Source organism: Vulpes lagopus, chromosome 4, assembly GCF_018345385.1.
Source record: "Vulpes lagopus strain Blue_001 chromosome 4, ASM1834538v1, whole genome shotgun sequence".
Taxonomy (NCBI): domain Eukaryota; kingdom Metazoa; phylum Chordata; class Mammalia; order Carnivora; family Canidae; genus Vulpes; species Vulpes lagopus.
In genome coordinates this window covers 88,688,374-88,707,671 of record NC_054827.1, presented here as the reverse complement: position 1 = coordinate 88,707,671, position 19,298 = coordinate 88,688,374, and the positions used below count along the sequence as shown (strand labels likewise).

Here is a 19,298-nt window from a genome sequence, read left to right as displayed (position 1 = left end):
TACATGTACATATATATACATAACATCTTCATATCACATGTTGATAAACCTACCTGTATATATTATCTTGGCCAGAAGGGACTACACCTACATTGGCTACATTTACAACCTTCTGAAGGATCACAGAGGGAGTGAAATTCTGTGGTGCAGCAATGATTACAGTAGAAGTTTCATTCATTCCTGTTAGCATCCCTGTAAAAGGAAAAGAAGGCTCCCTTTACTAATTTCTTTATGACAATTACAATAAAACAATTAAGTTCATAACCAAAATTTAAAAATTTTTTTCCAAAAAAAACCCGCCACTCCAGAATACAATTTTCAAGATAATTATCATAGAATTAAAATAACTGCAAATGTTATAAAAAATTTTAAATCCTTATCGTGTAGGAAAACGTATTTTAAAATGCAGTGGAACTTAACTCTTAATATATCTGATTTTCAATACTATAAGATACAAATGTGGAACCACAAAGATTTTATTCATTTTCAGTCCCTTTTAAAAAATATACCCAATTAATTTAGACTATGTTAACTATTCACACTTTTACTTTTTAAGAATTTTTTTCCCCTCTCCTTTTTCATTCATAGATCTCTCTTGCCAAATGCTGCCTACGAACAAATGAAAGTGAGTCTGGAATAACCAGCACCATTACCTGATGAAAGGCCTCAACTGATGGATCAAAGGTATCTTAGCAATGACTTAAAGTCACTGAACAGTTAACGTGGTTCTAAAAAATGCACACGTATCTAAACAGCTATATTATATTTATCTCTAAATATAATAGTATTTGCCTAGTGAATGGGACTATATATTAATTACAAAAACACCAACCGAAATTTCTGAAGCAATACATTTGGAAGCAAAGGAAAAAATGTGAATGGAAAACCTTAAGTTCCAAAGACATTTAAAATTGATATTTAAGAAAAAAAGCTAAGCAAAATTATGAACAAAACTCCTATGGTTAACATGACATGTCATTAATATCAGAATTTCATGTAAAAATGTTCATTGAACGAATTCAGTAACATGCCATTTAGAACAAACATAGAAATTTAGTACCGAGGTTAAAAAAAAACCAAAATAATTATAATAAATGCCATCTACCTTGAACTGTGATATAAGTCATTGACATCTAATGGTATCTAGTAAAAATGATAATCTTTTGAAACATTTGATATGTGCACAATAGTTTACAAATTCATGAAAATGGTAAAATTTGATTTTATGTTTTTAAAAGGCCCTGAACCTTCAGGGCTACATATTTAATTTAGTTATTTACTGCAAATGCAACCTGAAATTTAAAAGATCCCCTATGATTAGCAGCACAAAGATATGAAAGCCTAACACTGTAAAAAGACTTATCTAGCTTTTACCAAAAAGCAGTTTTTACTAACCACTTTCAAACTTGGGGACACTATGTTCTGTCTTAGACTGTTTAACTTCAATATTAGGCAAAAGCTTTAAAAACTACACAAGCAGTCAAACACTGCTTTTAAGTAAAGCACAGTGGATGCTGACATAACACTGCTGAGAGATGTGTGTACTCATTTAGGATTTAAACCTTCTCCATTAAGCTCTATTGAAGAGCAACTGCTGAATAAATGAATGCAACTATGTTTATGTTAAAAGCCTGTTTCCCGCAGCATGTAATTAAAGGAAATGTTGTACAAAGCCAGTACTTTTGTCAAGCTCCTGTAAATGGAAAGATGGATAGCACTCAGAGAAGTGAATGCATTGCTTCATATTTAACCTTAACACTCTTGTCATTAATGGTTTGTCTAACTTGGTCTATAAAAGACAAGGTACTGCTCCATTGAAGTAAAATTTAAAAAATCAACTAAACCATGCTTTTCAGAACAGAAGATTCATTATCGTCAGCTAATGTATTGGCATAAAGCAAAGTAACATCCTATCAAGTAAGGCACACATTCAATCTGCCTTCCCACCCCCCTTTATTTTTAACTCATGCTGTTTTATTGTTATAGGCAATTTGTACCACTCAGCATGACAGTGTAAACTGAATCAAGATTAATTTACATGCAAAAGAACACTTAGGAGAGCAGCATGGTAAGCAAATGTATTGTCTCGATTGCTGAGGTGGAAAAAGAACCTGGAAAGAAAAAAAGGTGCTCTAATTAAGGGGCATCAAATATGATTGCTTGTGGTAGTTAAGGGCCAGAAAATAGTAAATGTCTGACCATTTAAAGAATTAGCATCTTGCTAGCTAGGAAACCATAAGATGGATGCATAAATCATAATAAAATTAAGTAAACATTCTAGGTTTCTTAAACCAGAGATTTTTCTAAATGAAAATATATCAGGAATTCTCAAATTAACGAGAAAGAAAAATATGCCAAGGTATCATTAAAAGTTTCTCCTATAAAAAACTGATTTTAGATACCTGTATAGGCTGCTCATACATAACAAAGGTAAAGTCACCAGGAAAATATTTTAAAACTGTCAGACTACAGAATTTGTTGCTTCGTTAGAATTCACCTAAATTTTGGAGAGGCAGAGGGACAGAGTACTTAATTTAGGTTCATCAGCTGTACTTAATCGCTAAAATATAAATCAATATAAGAAAATAAAATTAAAATTTTTTCCTAAGTTTTAGATTTCTAATTTAACATACGAAGAAAATGAGTAAGAGGAGGCAGTTTGAAATGAACAGTTGGCTTATGTCTCATAATTATTAAAACTGCCTTAAGAAACCAAATTTTTTTTGAAAGGGTCTCACGTTATTTTCAGCACCAAAATCATTCCACAGCTAGATCACTAACTCTGCAATGCTCCAAACTCAATGAGAAAAATCATGCATCTCATTTCAAGTTCTTAATACAAGTATTATAGTTAATTTCAATACATAGGATAAAAGTCTTTCTTTTAGCAAGCACTTTGACCACCAACCTGACTCATGTTTAGCCATGAAACTCTAAATGCAACAACTGAAAAACAATGACAGATCAGGCTGCGTATCAGAAATGAAACCTTTTCTGTTTTTAAAAAAATTAATATGCGCGATGTATTAGATGCACTCTTAATATGGTACAAACTTTTAATTATGTACATCTTTAGTATAAAAATAGAAGTATATTCCTCATGTTTTTTATTTAGAATTTTTCCAGTTAAATTTTAATTAATGCATTTAATGCATTTCTTGAGTCTTAAAACATAGGCCCTGTGAAATGAGGTACTAAGTATCTGAGTTCATTTTATTTGAAGTAGAAAATTATGTAATGTGTGCATGCAATGACACACAGGTACTTCATAACTTTACTAGTATTTTACTATCCAGAAGTTTGCACTGATAAAATCTGAGGAAATGGATGTTTAAGATTTTCAGTTAGTGAGTCTTTTCTAGGTATCATTTGTTGAAATAAGCTAAGCTCTTCCTAGAGTAGTATAATAAAAGAATACATGTGTAAGGTTCAGAATTGAGACCTCGATTACCAAACCAGCTGAAATCTATAACTAAAAAGATGCTATTGAAAAGACTCTTTAAAGCTGTGGTAAATTTGCCAGCATCAAGTCCCATATCAAAGAATGAATTCAGGAAGACAGAAAGAATGATACAGAAATGCCAAGAGACTTGCAAGGATTTACAAATACTTCATATAAACAAATTTTCAAATAGCTTTATTCAGAGTAGCCTTTCTGCTCTATTAAACATAGCAAACAGCTGCCAGATTTATTCAGACAAATAATCAACAACCATAGAAGTAAAATGGCAGAAGAAAAAGGAATTTTGGCAACAACTCCACAGAGGACCACAGCTGTTCTGCAAGCGCACCTCTCTCATGCGCTTACGGTTCTGTATGGCTAGTCAGGGAAAAATCCCTCAGTTACAGCAGAGCACAAAACACTTAATCGAAATATCAAGTATTCTAAACCAAAGCTGAGGGATAGAAAAGGTATACAATAATCTGCTGCTTTAGATAGATATATATTTTAGCTGCATTTAAAAAAAAAAATCCCCTTAAAAATAAATGTGCCAAAGCCTTATGCAGTCACTTATGTGCCACTCACCTGGTTTTGCTGAGCAGGTGTAAAGCAGAGAGGCAGGCTTTAGCCAGCAAAGGGTAAGAATAGCAAATGTAAGCATCAATTCATCAATAGAAAAATAAAATCATAGAATCACAAAGATGATTTCTTCTATAGCAATAATCAACTTCCAAGAAAAGCAAATGCAAAGAGGGATTTAGTCATTCTTTTTTATCATTTAAAAATAAGGCAGAAAATAAAAGATTACTATTATTTTTTTTTAAGATTATTTATTTATTCATGAGAGACAGAGAGAGAGAGGCAGAGACACAGGCAGAGGGAGAAGCAGGCTCCACACAGGGAGCCGGACGTGGGACTCGATCCTGGGTCTCCAGGATCATGCCCTGGACTGAAGGCAGCACTAAACCGCTGAGCCACCGGGGCTGCCCAAGATTACTATTAATTTACAGTCTTGTATGAAATTTTCTTTGTGAGATTCTTCTGTAAGGTCTTGGGAACACTGTGGATTGCAATGACCTTAAAAAAAGAAAAAGTAAAAAAAGAAAAGAAGGAAAAAAAAGATCTTTGGCACTATAATGATGGAGTGCCAGGAAGCATATGTTTCTCCTTAGGTAAAGATATTTGTATGTGACCAGTACTTTCTGGAAACATGACATATATGGTTTAACAACCTCAAAATGAAGGAATCTTTGTATGATAATCCCTCTAGAAAGAAAAACAGCCTACCCTCACATAAACTTTAAGAAATTGCGCACTATGCTATTTAAATATGCCCTAGTTTTATATTATCTTCAATTAAATACATGAAGTCACAGTTATTTCCCCTATTCACATAAAAAATAAAATTCATTTTTATTAGTAGTTATGGTGGACTCTGGGGCAAGAACAACAAACTAATACTTCCATTCTGCTGAAAATATTTTCTTTTTAGGTGCGTATTTAAAAATATTTCAGCTCTGATACAGCCAGACAACACAGCATTTCTTTACTATAGAATTAGGTCAAAAGAAAATGGAGGCATGTTAAAGCTATAATTAGGACTTTATCTTGAAGAGTGAGGCACTCTAATGTGTGCAGGGAGAAATATATTAGTGGGATATGAGAAACAGTTCTATAGTAAAAGAAAATACAGAGACATAACATTTATAGTGGTAGAACTTTGGTAAGTTTCAATCCCTCACATTTTCACTAATGCAAAACACATGAGTACATCATTAGGTTCACAAACTCACAATTCCCAGAAGTGAAAAATTAATTAAGAATCAATTTATTGTTTTAAAGACATAGTAATCAATTTTCATGTATTCCAGGAATGTAGACAAACATATCCTTTTTAAGGTTATTTTATGGAAGTAAAGGATTACCAAAAACTAGAAGATTATTCATTGACATTTGTTAATGGCTATGTATATATGGTAATTTATTTTAGAGACCAGATAGAAGAAGAATACATATTATTTGGGATGCCAATTTCTAGTAAATTGTAGTTAATTTCTCACCTTGCTCTTTCTTAAAGTCTTTCTCTGACATGGCCACAGGTAAAAGCAGTTCTCCAACAGGTGGCTGAATATTAACATTGAAGCAATCGTCCTTGGTACTAAGAGAAAAATACATCAAAGCTGACTAAATGCTTAATAAATAAAGATTCTCTTTAATACTATGCTAGTTGAATAGATGCGAAGAAAGCATATGTCAGCATATACCATATAAGGTCTTGGCTTAACTAGAACAGCTAAAAAGGCTTGAAAGGGCAGCCCGGGTGGCTCAGCAGTTTAGCGCTGCCTTCAGTCCAGGGCCTGATCCTGGAGACCCAGGATGGAGTCCCACATTGGGCTCCCTGCATGGAGCCTGCTTCTCCCTCTGCCTGTATCTCTGCCTCTCTCTCTCTCTCTCTCTCTCTCATAAATAAATAAAAACTTAAAAAACTTAAAAAAATCAATAAAAAGGCTTGAAAAATTCCCCAACACTATTTGCAGAGAAATGTATCTCTATGAGTTGGAAAACTTTTTTTTTTTAACAGAAATATGCAGTTATAGTAACTACACCATTTGATATAGAATTTTTTTTTAAGATTTTATTTATTTATTCATGAGAGATGTACAGAGAGAGGCAGAGACATAGGCAGAGGGAGAAGCAGGCTCTGTGCAAGAAGCCCAAAGCGGGACTCACTCCCGGACCCCTGGGATCAGGCCCTGAGCCAAAGGCAGATGCTCAACCTCTGAGCCACCCAGGCGTCCTGATGTAGAACCTTTAAAAACAGGTAAGCATCATGGGGGTACATACTCATTACTACCAAAGGAATGCTTCATGCAGCTTATAGAGAAGTAGTATTTTCTCTTTGCTTTGTACATTTCAAGTGTAGAAAATGGAGTGTTTTAGTCTTAAATGGTTAAGATCTCTTTTAAAAATATTAGTTTTTAGTAAAAAATAAAATGGAGTGACCATACTGTGTTTAGATATGTACTAATAAAGTAATACCTCATCTGCAAACTTGTTTTTTTAAAACAAAAACTCATTTTTAGTAGTGGTATTCATTAATATTGATCAACATGTGGTAAGCTGTTATTTCAAATGACAGGATATGAATAATGCAGGAAAGGCAACTCTGTACCCATATCAGATAGAATAGTAATACTGAGTGCATTTATTTTAATTTTAGGACATACTACTCTCTAAAAACTTATTAAAAATTCTTTAGAATTTTTTTAGGTTACATGGTCAAGTTAGGTTGATGAGTCTATCAGGAATGTGTTTGGCTGCAAATAAGCAGAAAATCAAACTAATACTATGCACACACTGTCTAGTATACAACAAATTCTTGAGTTACCAAAGGCTGCTTCAATGGCTTAAAGATGCTGTTGGGGACCTAGGTTATTCTAGCTTTCAACTCCACCATCCCTAGTGTGTTGTTTTTCATCCTCATGATTGCGAGATGGCTGCTGCATGTCTAGGTACCATTTTCACATTCTGCTTAAGAAGAAATAGTGACAATGGAAGAGTGAGTAGTAAATACGTGAGCCAACCAGATCTGATTCTTTTTATCAGGAAAGCTTTTGTCCCCAAAAGGACTTCTACATTCATGTGAGAACTGCATTTCATGGCCAGTGGGAAGGTGGACAGGGAGATGGGGACTGTGGGTAAAAAAATAACAAACATTAGGTTAAGAAACACTTTATTGAAGGGTGTGGTAGGGATAAATAAAATGAAAAAAAAAAATCATGTTTATGCTATTATAAACTATATTCTTATAAGCTGCCTGATATTTTTTTATGGAGCAAGGCAAAGACTAGACTAAAAAAAAGAATGTTTTGAATTATTCACATGTGGATTGTCTAAGGAAAACTAACAAATCTGATTTATTAATTCAATATAAATTTACTGAATACAAACTAGATCCCATGTACTGTACAAGTACCTGGGGATTGATTTATTCAAATATTTTTATTTATTTATTCATGAGAGACAAAGAGAGAAAGGCAGAGACATGGGCAGAGGGAGAAGCAGACTCCCTACAGAGAGCCAGATGTGGGACTCTATCCCAGGACCCCAGGATCACACCCTGAGCCAAAGGCAGGCACTCAACCACTGAGCCACCCAGACCTCCCTGGGGACTGTCTTTAAAAGACAAGTGAGACTGACTCTAAAAGCTTACAGGTCAGTGAGAGAGGAAGAGTTCAATTATGTTCATAAAAATGGTAAATGCTACATCAGAGATATGTACAGAGTATTATAGTTCACAGAAGAGGGATTGATTAATTCTACAGATGTGAGGTAAAGATACATTTCCAAGAGCAGAGAGAGGGGTGTACTAGGTATTCTAGACCCGTTTTGGGAACAGTGAGCAGTGCGGTATGTCAATAGATGAGGCTTGGGGTGCACTATAAAGAATCCCATATACATTCATTACCATTCATCTCCATTTCTCCCAGGACAGTCCCAGTTTGTGGCTGTTGTCCTGGACTCCTTTCACTCTCTAAAGTGTCCTGATTTGTATGACAAAGTACAGGATTACTTCACTCATATAACTAAGACAAAGGGGTTTCAATGTTTCCTGAAGCAACAAGGAAAACAACCAGAGATTTTTGACACAGGAAAATAAATGATCCCACTGTATTTCAGAAACTCTGGTGGCAGTGTGTAAGATGTAGTAGAGTAGAAATCTAAGGAAGTAGATTCATTAGGAATCTAATTTAATAGTCTAGTTAGGGGTTTTACATTGTGTTTAATTTTAGTAATTTCTAGCAATAATGATCCTAAGAGGTAGCTTCTGTTACCCTCCAACTTATTGATGAGAAGTCAAACAGCACATCCAAGGTCACACAGCTACTAAGTGGCAATACTGGGATCTGCACTCTGGTCTATCCTACTCCACAGTCTACTATATAATGCTGCTTTAGAATTTTTTTTTTTTTTATTCTGCTCTATAACACTGCACTCCTAGACTGAGAACAGGGAAGATGGGGGTATTTTAGAATTAGAAGGGACAGATACGGTGATGGATGGAAGGGACTTTGAAACTTCTAATGGGAAAAACTGGGAGAATGACAACTAGTGAAGCAGTAGAGCTTGGGGGATTAAACAAGATGATTTGGCTTTAATCATGCTCTATTTTGAGTACCATTGAATTATTCAGGAAGAGATATTTAGCAAATAACTGGAAATACAAATCAAGAATCAGAAAAGAGGTCAGAGCAGTATATATGAGTTTGGAAGTAATAGAATGGTAAAGGGAAGAGCTGAAGCCTTACAAAGAGATAAATCACAGAGAAAAAAAAGGATAAACAATAGAAAGGATAAGGTGGAAATCTGGGGAGGACCTACATTTAAATAGAAATGAAGAACTGCAACTTGTAGAAGAAACTGGGAAAGAGTGGTCAGGAAGAAAATGTGTGTGTCAAATAATGCAAAGAGGAATAAAAAGCAGCAAGTCTTACTGCAGCCCCCAGCAAGGCAGTTGAAATGGAAGGAAGAAAGCAGAATGCTATGAGTTGAAGGGTGAACAGGAAGACTGGAAAGATGGACAGAAAACAGTGGAAGCTTTGTGAGGATGCAGAGGCAAAAGAAAGCTTAACAAAGCCCGAGCATGTTCACGGCCTGAAGGGAAAGAGCCAGTGGAAAGGAAAAAACTAAGGAATACCTGATGGAGCAAGGCCTCAGAGGAGCTAGATGAGGTTGGGATTAATAGCATGAGAACAAGGTGAATCAGTCAGCACCCTCCTGGCTTTTCCCAAAGCAGCAGAGGAGAAGTGGTTAAGACCGCAAGAAGTATTGAGGGTAGGACACTTGAAGGATGAGACTACACCTGATATAGTGGAAGGCTAAGTCACATTAGAAGAAATATGTAAAGGATGATGGAGTAAATGGTAAGTGTGCGTGTCTATATACAGACACACACACAAATATATATACACATGTGTATATATAATTTATGTATAATATATAAGAATATATTATATATGAACCATATGACATACATATAAATTTATATGTATAAATATATTTATACATGTAAGGAGGTGCACAGTAGAAATATTTTACTAATAGAAGAATACAATTAGGGATCCCTGGGTGGCGCAGCAGTTTGGCGCCTGCCTTTGGCCCAGGGCACGATCCTGGAGATCCAGGATCGAATCCCACATCGGGCTCCCGGTGCATGGAGCCTGCTTCTCCCTCTGCCTGTGTCTCTGCCTCTCTCTCTCCCTCTCTCTCTCTCTGTGATTATCATAAATAAATAAAATTTAAAAAAAAAAAAAAAAAAAAAAAAAAAAGAATACAATTAAATCAGGAATACAATTAAATCAGGAGACCATTGGGTTAAATTATATTTATTACACTATTGTTACTTTATTTTCTTTTTAATTACGGATTAAATGATTCCTTCCAAACAGTCCTTCCCAACAGTCCTGAAGTATCATTTGTGCCCTGGATTAAAGGTAGCTAGCTGTACAGGGGTGCTTGGGGGGCCTCAGTCAGTGTCTGCCTTCAGCTCAGGTCCAGATTCCAGGATCCTGGGGTCAAGCCTTGTGTTAGGCTCTCTGCCCAGCGGGGAGTCTGTATTTCCCTCTCCAACCTTGCTTGTGACCTCTGGATCTCTCTTCCAAATAAATAATTAAAACCTTCAAACAAACAAAAAAAGGTAGCTGTATAGCTCTGACTCCCAGGGAGAAGGGTGGGAGATCAGGGAAAGAAGGAATAGCATACATGAAAATGTAGGTGAGTAAAGAGCAAGTTTAAGTTTGGGGGGAAAATGAGATCCTGAAATATACCCACTAGCAATTTATGACATATATATGACTCAACTTGACTAGGTATGTTTTGTTTTTGTTGCTTTTGGCTAATGATATTTTATTTTCTGTAGTTGGTAAAATGGTTAACATAATTATCTTTGAAAAACTAAAGACAGAAGTTCATCCAAAATAGGTCTTATGAAGCAAATGTAAATAAAATTGGGGCACTGTTGTGGCAGATACTACTCACTGCTTACTCATACTTTTTTTTTTTTTTTTCTTCTTCTTTACTGACCTAATCCTGACTTTGTTCAGGTAGACAATGTGCCCAAATGGAGCATCGTATCTCTCAGTCTCTCTTTAGGAGTTATCAAGTAACCCAGTTACAACCAATGAAGCATACATGGAAGCCTGCCAGGCATTTCTAGGAGAGTTTGGCTTTTCCTACATGGCTCTTCTCTCCAGATCACTTCATTTTTTTTTTCTTTTTCCTTTTTTTGCTTGGAATGTAGATAGAAACCTGAAAGTAGAGCAGCCATATTGTGACCAGGAGGATGGCAGGCACTTGCTAATGTAATTAGCACAGGGAAAAAAACTCCACAAAATAACAAATGCTGGAAAGCCCTGAAGCCATTGTAGAGCTACTCCAGCAGCTCTTAACTGCTGACCTCTGCTCTTGTACTAGCAGAATAATAAACCCCATTTGGTTAAGCCACTACAGTTGGGTTTTTGCTACACACAACTGAATGCAAAATCTAATATAACAAGCATATAACCTACTTCATAAGCCAGTGTCAGCTTTTTTTTTTTAAATAAAGATTTTATTTATTCATGAGAGACTCCGAGAGAGAGGCAGAGACATAGGCAGAGGGAGAAGCAGGCTCCATGCAGGAAGCCCGACATGGGACCTGCTCCTGGGACTCCAGAATCAAGCACTGGGCCAAAGGCAGACGTTCTACCACTGAGCCACCGTCCTGCCAGTGTCAGCTTCTAAGCAAGGTTTGACTTAGAATCAAGTCAGGTGGAATTTTCCCTCTTTAATTCAGGGAAATTTTACTTTCATTTATATTAGTGTTCTAGGATGCCCTCCACAGTTTTTTATGTGCCTCCTTTTCTGCCATTTTGTCCTTTTTTGTTGTTCACTTCTCTCCCCTTGTTGGGTTTCCTTCTCTTTTTCCCCCGCCTCTTTTTCTTCTCATCTCCCTCTGGTTGAATGTGGGGCTAAACATAGATATCTTTACATGGATAGGGAATGGTGAAAATGAGTGACAGATGTGCATCTATTGGAGTTAAGAGATCAACAAAGTACTAATATTATGCAGCTCTAAGTAGCCAAGTTACATGTGATCAAATGGCCTAATAGTTTATTTTTGTATTTAAAAAAATATTTTATTTATTCATGAGAGACACAGAGAGAGGGGCACTGACATAGGCAGAGGGAGAAGCAGGCTCCATGCAGGGAGCCCCACATGGGACTCAATCCCAGGAGATCATCCCCAAGCAGAAGGCAGGAACTCACCCACTGAGCCACCCAGGTGCCCCCAAATGGCATAACAGTTTAATGTAATAGAAGATTCTACCTGTTATATTTAACTGTAATGCACATACTTGTACTACATATAATTTCATTTTACAGACTCATAGGATACAAATTGGTAAAATTTCTAAGTAAGAGAAAAGGGCAAGGAGTCTGACCATAGTGAAACTCAAGTTTCCTTATCTATGAAGTTAAAATAAATGGCATTTACCTTACAGGTGACTTTTAATGATTAAATGAAATAACATAGCCAATATAGTGCTTAATGCATAGTAGATACTCAAAATCTACACAGAGAATAGGGTTGTGTCATAATTTATTTCAGCATTCCCCTCTTGATTCTCATTTGCAATCATCGCTACCATAAACAATGCTTACTTAATACCCTTAGCTAGATCTATTTTCTTCTGCACAAGCACCAGTATTTCCCTAGATCTGATACCCTGAAGAAAAAACTGTTTACAGAAGAGTACGAACATTTAGCACTTTGGTAGGGCCAAACTGCCCTAAAAAAGGTGGAGTCAATTAAAGTCCCACAAACAGTATACCACAATACATGTCTCTATCTTGTCAATGTCAGATACTAAACTTACTTAAAAATTTTGCCAATCTGACTGGTAAAATGTTTTAATTTTGCTTTCTCTGCTACTAGCGATGTCGAACATCTTATATTTACCGACCATTTAATTTCTTTTCTTGTAAACTGCCTATTCTTAGCCTTTCTCCACTTTTCTATTGAATTCCATCGAGTAACTGAGAGAGTTATGTAAGTAACTCTCTCAGTCACTCTCTGGTTATTAAATTTTTGTCTGCTACATATACCGCAATACTTTCTCACCATTTCTTATCTGTTATGGTATCTACTTTTTCTTCTTTGTAGAGAAGTTTAAAATTTTTAATAGTCAAACTTGATCATTTTTCTCTTTACATTAGAGTATTGTATCTTGCCTAAGACTTTTGCCCCCAGAGTATGAAAACATTTGTGTATATTACATTGAAATACTTTTAAAGTTTTTTATGATTTATGACATTTTCTTTTCTACTTGAATTTTAAATATTTGTCAAGTTCCCTGAAAAGCCCTACTGGAATTTGCCTACAATCACACTAAAAGTTGAAGATTAATTTGAAGAAAAGTACTGTCTCCCACTTAGGAACATAGTATATGTATTATTTTACTTATATCTTCTTTTTATGACCTTCAGGAAAGTTTCAGGTATTTTTTTTTTAATTCCTACATAGGTATTTCTTGTTCATTTATTCCTTTTGCTAGTCTTATAAATAGAATAATTTTATACATAATGTTTTTAAATTGGTCACTCTTGTTCTATAGAAATGTTCATGATTTCCATTTAATGATTTGTACCACCTTTCTAAACTCTTTAAATAGATTTTCTGTTGATTCTAAGACTTTTTAGGTTGATAATTATACTAGATAAAAATGATAATTTACTCTTTTCCTTTCTAGGATTTCTACCTTTGTTTTTACTTGTCTTTCTATATTGGCTAGAACTTTCATATAATGTGAAATAGTGTTGAAAATGGTAACCCTCTTTTGCTTTTCTTAGAAGAGAATGCTTCTGCTACTTCATGTGGTAATAGGTAACTTGTAAAGCCCAGAAATTATATGAATTTATAATGCCAAGTGGTGTGTACACTCATGTGCTATCCTTTCAGGCTTTAAAATCAGGGTGGGGGCGCCTGTGTGGCTCAGTCAGTTAAGTGTCTGCCTTTGGCTCAGGTCATGATCTAAGGGTTCTGGGATTCAGGCCCAGTGGGGTTCCTTTCTCAGTAAGGAGTCTGCTTCCCCCTCTTCCTTTGCCCCTCCCTACTCGCTTGTGCTAGCTCTCTCAAAAAAATAAATAATAAATGAAAATTAAAAATAAATCAGGGTGATGTTGAGCTTTGTAGAATGACATGGATATTTTCCTTATTTTTCTTTGATATAGAAAAGTTTAAATAATATAGAGATGATTTCTTTTCTAAAGTTCTGATACACCTTTTTTTAAAAAAGATTTTATTTATTTATTCATGACAGACAGACAGACAGACACACACACACACACACACACACACACACATACACACACAGAGGCAGATAGAGAAGCAGGCTCCCTGCAAGGAGCCGGATGTGGGACTCGATCCTGGGTCCCGGGATCACACCCTGGGCTGAAGGCAGATGCTCAACCACTGAGCAACCCAGGTATCCCAGTTCTGATACAATTTAATCAATTTTATTCTTAACATTTTTTCTAGGAAACCATTTCATCTATTCCAATTTATTAGTATAGAATTACATATAATATTATTTTGTAATTCAGAAGATCTTGTTTTTTTTACCACCTTCCTCTTTTCTAATCTTTCTTGTATCTTTTTTTTTCTCTAATCCTATTAGCCTAAAGATTTTCTAATTTTTTTGGAAAATTCTTTGCTTTTTAAAAAAATGTGTATTTTTTTGTTTTCAGGAAAAAAGAAATTCTTTGCAAATATACATATCTTAGATCAAGTCAGAAACTGAATTACTAAATTTTTATAATGTTATGTGTATATCTATTTTTACCTGAATGCTTATCTAAATATCTATCTTCCTCTTTGATTTGTTAACAAATGGCTTTGTCAATTTCTCCTAGAATTTCATTACTTTTTGCTTTATGTATTATAAAGCTATGTTACTGATAAGTTTCTAACTTATATTGTTGTGGAGGAATGCAATGAATAGAACATTTTCTTAGTATGAAGTGCTTTTAAAATTTTTCTAGTATTAGTATTGCCCCATTTTCTATTATCTTTCTGATAATAAACATATACACACATACTTATATATTTCATTTTGTTATCCTCAATTTTTCTGTCATTCTTTTTTGTTAAAGATTTTATTGATTGACTGGCAGAGGGAGAGGGTGACAGAGAATCCCAAGCAGATTCCATGCTGAGTGCAGAGCCCAACACAGGATTCGATCTCTAGACCATGAGATCATGATCTGAGCTGAAATCAAGAGTCAGATTCGGGCAGCCCGGGTAGCTCAGTGGTTTACCGCCTGCCTTTGGCCCAGGGCGTGGTCCTGGAGACCCGGGATCAAGTCCCGCATCGGGCTCCCTGCATGGAGCCTGATTCTCCCTCTGCCTGTGTCTCTGCCTCTCTCTCTGTGTCTCTCATGAATAAATAAATAAAATCTTAAAAAAAAAAATTCCACCAGGCATGGTCTTTCTGATTGTTATTCACATTCATTCTGCCTGACCTTTGATGAGTCCTTTCAATCTGAAGGCTTGTGTATTTTTTTTACTTGGGAAAATTTTTCTTCTATAATTTATTTCTTCCCTCAATGTTTCTTCTCTTTCCTTCTAGATTTATTAGATAAACTGATTCTTTTACCCTTAGTTGCATAGTTCCCATCTCTTTTTGCTCTCTATTCCAGTTGATTTCAGTGATTTGCTCTTCCAGAACACTAAATCGGTACTCAGCTGTGTGCTATTATACATCTACTGAATTTCTTGTGGCACTATGTTTTTAAATTTCCAAGAATACATTTAAAATTTTCTAATTGCTTCTGTTTCAAAGCAAACAATATGTTTTTGCTTTACAGATACAGTGTTCTCTTGAATCAGATAGTTTTAGGTTTTAAAGCTATCTCTTCAAAATAAAATAATAAAATAATAAAATAAAATAAAATAAATAAATAAAATAAAATAAAATGAAATAAAATGAAATGAAATGAAATGAAATGAAATGAAATGAAATGAAATGAAATAAAGCTATCTCTCTCCTTCTCAAATTGTCTAATCCCTTCATGGCTGAATCTTTGTAGTCACCATGAGCCTTCTCTTTCAAAATGATGCTTCCCCTCAAAAGTCTGGTTCTTGTAAGCTAAGCATTTATATTCATACATAATGAAAGACTGGCTTAATTAACATACACAAGGAATCTGCTACATATTAGGTATATTTTAGACAAGTTTCTTACTCTTTCTATGCCTCAATGTGTTCACCCCTAAAAATGGGGGATAATAAAACTTATGGGATTGTTCTGAGAATTAAATAAATTAACACAAGTATTTAGGACAATGCCTAGTATACTGCAATTGCTCAATACACAGTGGGTTTCCTCTCCCCTGGTGGGCTGACTTATGTTTCCTTATGGGTGATATATGACTGGTTACGTGGACATGAAGTTGGGAGACAGAGAGGCAATGGTCTTATCTCCCCAACAACAAGTTAAAGACTGACTTTGCTTAGTGGTAGAGATCTTGAGAATATTACTCTCTTGGATAGAGCTGCATTTCATCTCATATCTGATTATCCTTGTCTCCTTCCTACAAACTCAAACCCTGCTGTTATCTTAGGCCCCCATATCCACACCGTAAGTCCTTCCAGGAAAGTAGTTCATTTTCCTTACAGTGTAATTTTTAGGTCTCTGACTAAATGTAAGTACTGTTAGGGTAAGGCTGGGGAACTAGAAGTTGGAAGTAATTCTCCAGTTTCTCATGACTGTCGTACTCTAACTTTTCACTTGTTCATTTTCTACATGATATTCTGCTAGACTTGCTCTGTGGTTATAATTTTCTCTGTTATTGCTTATATGCTACCATTTACTTTCTAACTGCCAACAATTCTTCATAATTTCTGGTGAACTAATGACATCCTTTCATTTTGTTTTTAGTACTCATTCTCTTTTAAAGAATGAATGTGTTTCTGTCTTTTTAATAAATTTGGGACAAAAAAGAAGGGTGGTTGCTAGTGCTCAGCCCTCTTACTTGAGCCAAGACATATTATTCTTCATACTAGTTACCACATTAATATCTGCTGATCATAAGCATGAGACCTATTTATGCACTGCATCTACTTTTAGAGAGATAGATATACATTTATGTATATTATATACACTTTAAATCTCAATAAATTTAATCAAGGACTTAATTTGATGACCATTTAAAATGCAAAGCAAAAGAAGAGACATTAACACTTATCAAGTACTTACATAACTATATACAATAGTTCTATCTATATATATATGTATAACTATAATGATACAGAATTAATCTAGAGACTAACGTAGAATCATTTTACTCGTTTCTTTTCTTTTAATAAGTGTAAGTGTACCTGAAAGGCTTATTATAATCCATGTTCTCAGCATTTCTGAAGGCTTCTTGCCAAATATGTTCTTATTACCCATAATTTTACCTATCGATTTCTATAATGTATTTCAAGGAAAAAATTCAATATCAGCTATTCTTGCTTTTCCCCCCTCTTTATTGAACTACCACGACTAATACAACACATCACTAAGTAAAAAGTGCTATTTACTATGCAAAAGGCACAGTCAGTGATTGGCATCTAACACCAATTGATCTACCCATTACTGCTATCTCCCTACCCCCTCTAACACTACTATAAAGCTATTGATTTAAACACTGTCGATCGGTTTCCATTTTCTGATTTTGGGCAGGCCAATTAAGAAAGTGAGTAATTGTGATTACATTGCTTCAGGATCAATTACATTTGATGAAAGACAAAGTGTTCTTTTTGGAACATACAAAAAAATAATTTTGATCTAATGTGCTTATGAGTTTAATAAAACCTAAGATAATTTACACATTCACAACAGGAAAACATACTAATGAGTGCTTATGATAGCTAAGGCTATTTTCTACGTAACATATATTCATCATTTTCCTAAAACTAGTTTAAAAAATTGAGAAAAAATCGTTCATATATACTTCCCAATGTAGGACGAAAAAAATCAAACACTATCTACATACTTATCCCTAAAGGAACATAATTAATTATCAAAGATAAAATGCAAATCTTGTCCAATGGACTACAGAGGAAATCCCTATAATGAAAATATATTTAAGAACCCCCATCTCATATAAAAATATAGCAGGTTCTTTATATAAATTGATAAAAAAATAATTTTCTTAGTTCTTAATTTTGCTCTTACTTGGTGCATGAGCTTTGTCATTGGGTTCACATTGTTGAACTCATTAAAATGAATATACCTCTGGTGTTAGAGGCAAATCTATTTAGAGTGATGTTACTCATAGTCTTGTGCTCAGTAATATTGATCTGTGTTGTTTGTCTAATAGAAAAATAATAAACAATTACTAGGCAATGTTGGAAAAAGTAATCAGTTTTTATATATCACTAATATAGCAGACCTCCCAAAACATAAAGGTGATGATCTGCATAAAATCAATGTGTTATGCTACATTGCTTATATTCATCATTGCAGGTTCTCAGCAATAAATGGTATAATATTAGGCCTGAATTACTGGTAAACTGAAAAGGTACATGCAAAAGAAAAGTTCACTATATTTAACCCATAAATTTACTTAAAAATGTCTATTTCTTAAACTCAGTGATTTTTATTGTAACAAATGCTGTTGGTAAGCTAGCGAAAATTTAGATAAATAAAATGTTTTAATTCTTGTTACAATAAAAACAAAGCAACTCAAATCAAAGTAACAAATCATATCTTAGGTCAGAAAAATATAAGAGTTCAAAGATAATTGTTAAAGATGGATGAATATAGCTTTGTCTTAATTCGCTACTAATTTCTGGACTTCATCAGAAATGTAGAAAATATTACATGAAAATAGTAACAATAATACAATCCAATTAGAAAAGCTTTTTTGAATAGTATTCAGCCATGAAATCTTTGCATATATGTCTCTTTCAAGTTTTATAAGAAGCAGCTTGTGAATTAACGTAAATTAAAGTAAAAAGGGAAAAATGTATGGGCTTTCGGTATTGACAGAATCAATAATTCTCTATTTAAGAGGCTCAAGATAACATGGAAGATACTTCAAAAGATATCTTCTCGGGCAGCCCGGGTGGCTCAGCGGTTTAGTGCTGCCTTTGGCCCAGGGCGTGATCCTGGAGACTCGGGATCAAGTCCCACGTCGGGCTCCCTGCATGGAGCCTGCTTCTCCCTCTGCCTGTGTCTCTGTCTCTCTCTCTCTCTGTGTGTCTCTCATGAATAAATTAAATAAAATCTTAAAAAAAAAAAAAAGATATCTTCTTTGGGCTATTCAATATTATTAAAAATTTTAAATTCTCTTAAATTCTCCTGGATTTTCTAAAACTATAGAGTTAATAAGTAAAAAACAAAATCATTTAGCAGTAACTTATTTTAACTAATAAACTGTGAATTGCAATATGTCTGACTAGTGGCTAGCTGTGTAACAAATACTAAAAATACATATACAGTAAATAATTTGTACAACCATTCCACTGCAATCTAAACATTGCCCCCAAAAAGTACGTTTGTTTAAATGTTTTGTGTCTCAAAGAAAAAGCTGTTGAAAGCCTAGCTTCTGATCTGCTATCCCTTAAGGTAATATAAAATACAGAAGAACAATTGAACTTACCACAACTGGAAACTGGCAGTCTGAGTGGAATCACAAAAGTCAATACCCATTGAAACAGTGATGGATCCCTCAGGCTCAAGAGATTCTAGGAAATAAGATAATTTAGACATGAAAACATGGAGGATGTGAAAAAGAGTCAAACTAAACCCTGAAAACTTATGTAATG

At 34.7% G+C, this 19,298-nt stretch overlaps 1 protein-coding gene across 7 annotated transcripts in view; it reads right to left on the bottom strand.

Moving 5' to 3' along the window:
• Positions 1-19,298, bottom strand: part of AP3B1 (adaptor related protein complex 3 subunit beta 1) — a 262,968-nt gene that overhangs the window by 12,479 nt on the left and 231,191 nt on the right. For all 7 annotated transcript variants that reach the window (XM_041752074.1, XM_041752073.1, XM_041752077.1 and 4 more), the window contains 3 exons: positions 19,133-19,217; positions 5,503-5,600; positions 54-192 (listed from right to left, as the gene is read on the bottom strand). In XM_041752074.1, coding sequence (XP_041608008.1) covers positions 54-192; positions 5,503-5,600; positions 19,133-19,217 — 322 coding nt within the window. The remainder of the gene's footprint in view (positions 1-53; positions 193-5,502; positions 5,601-19,132; positions 19,218-19,298) is intronic.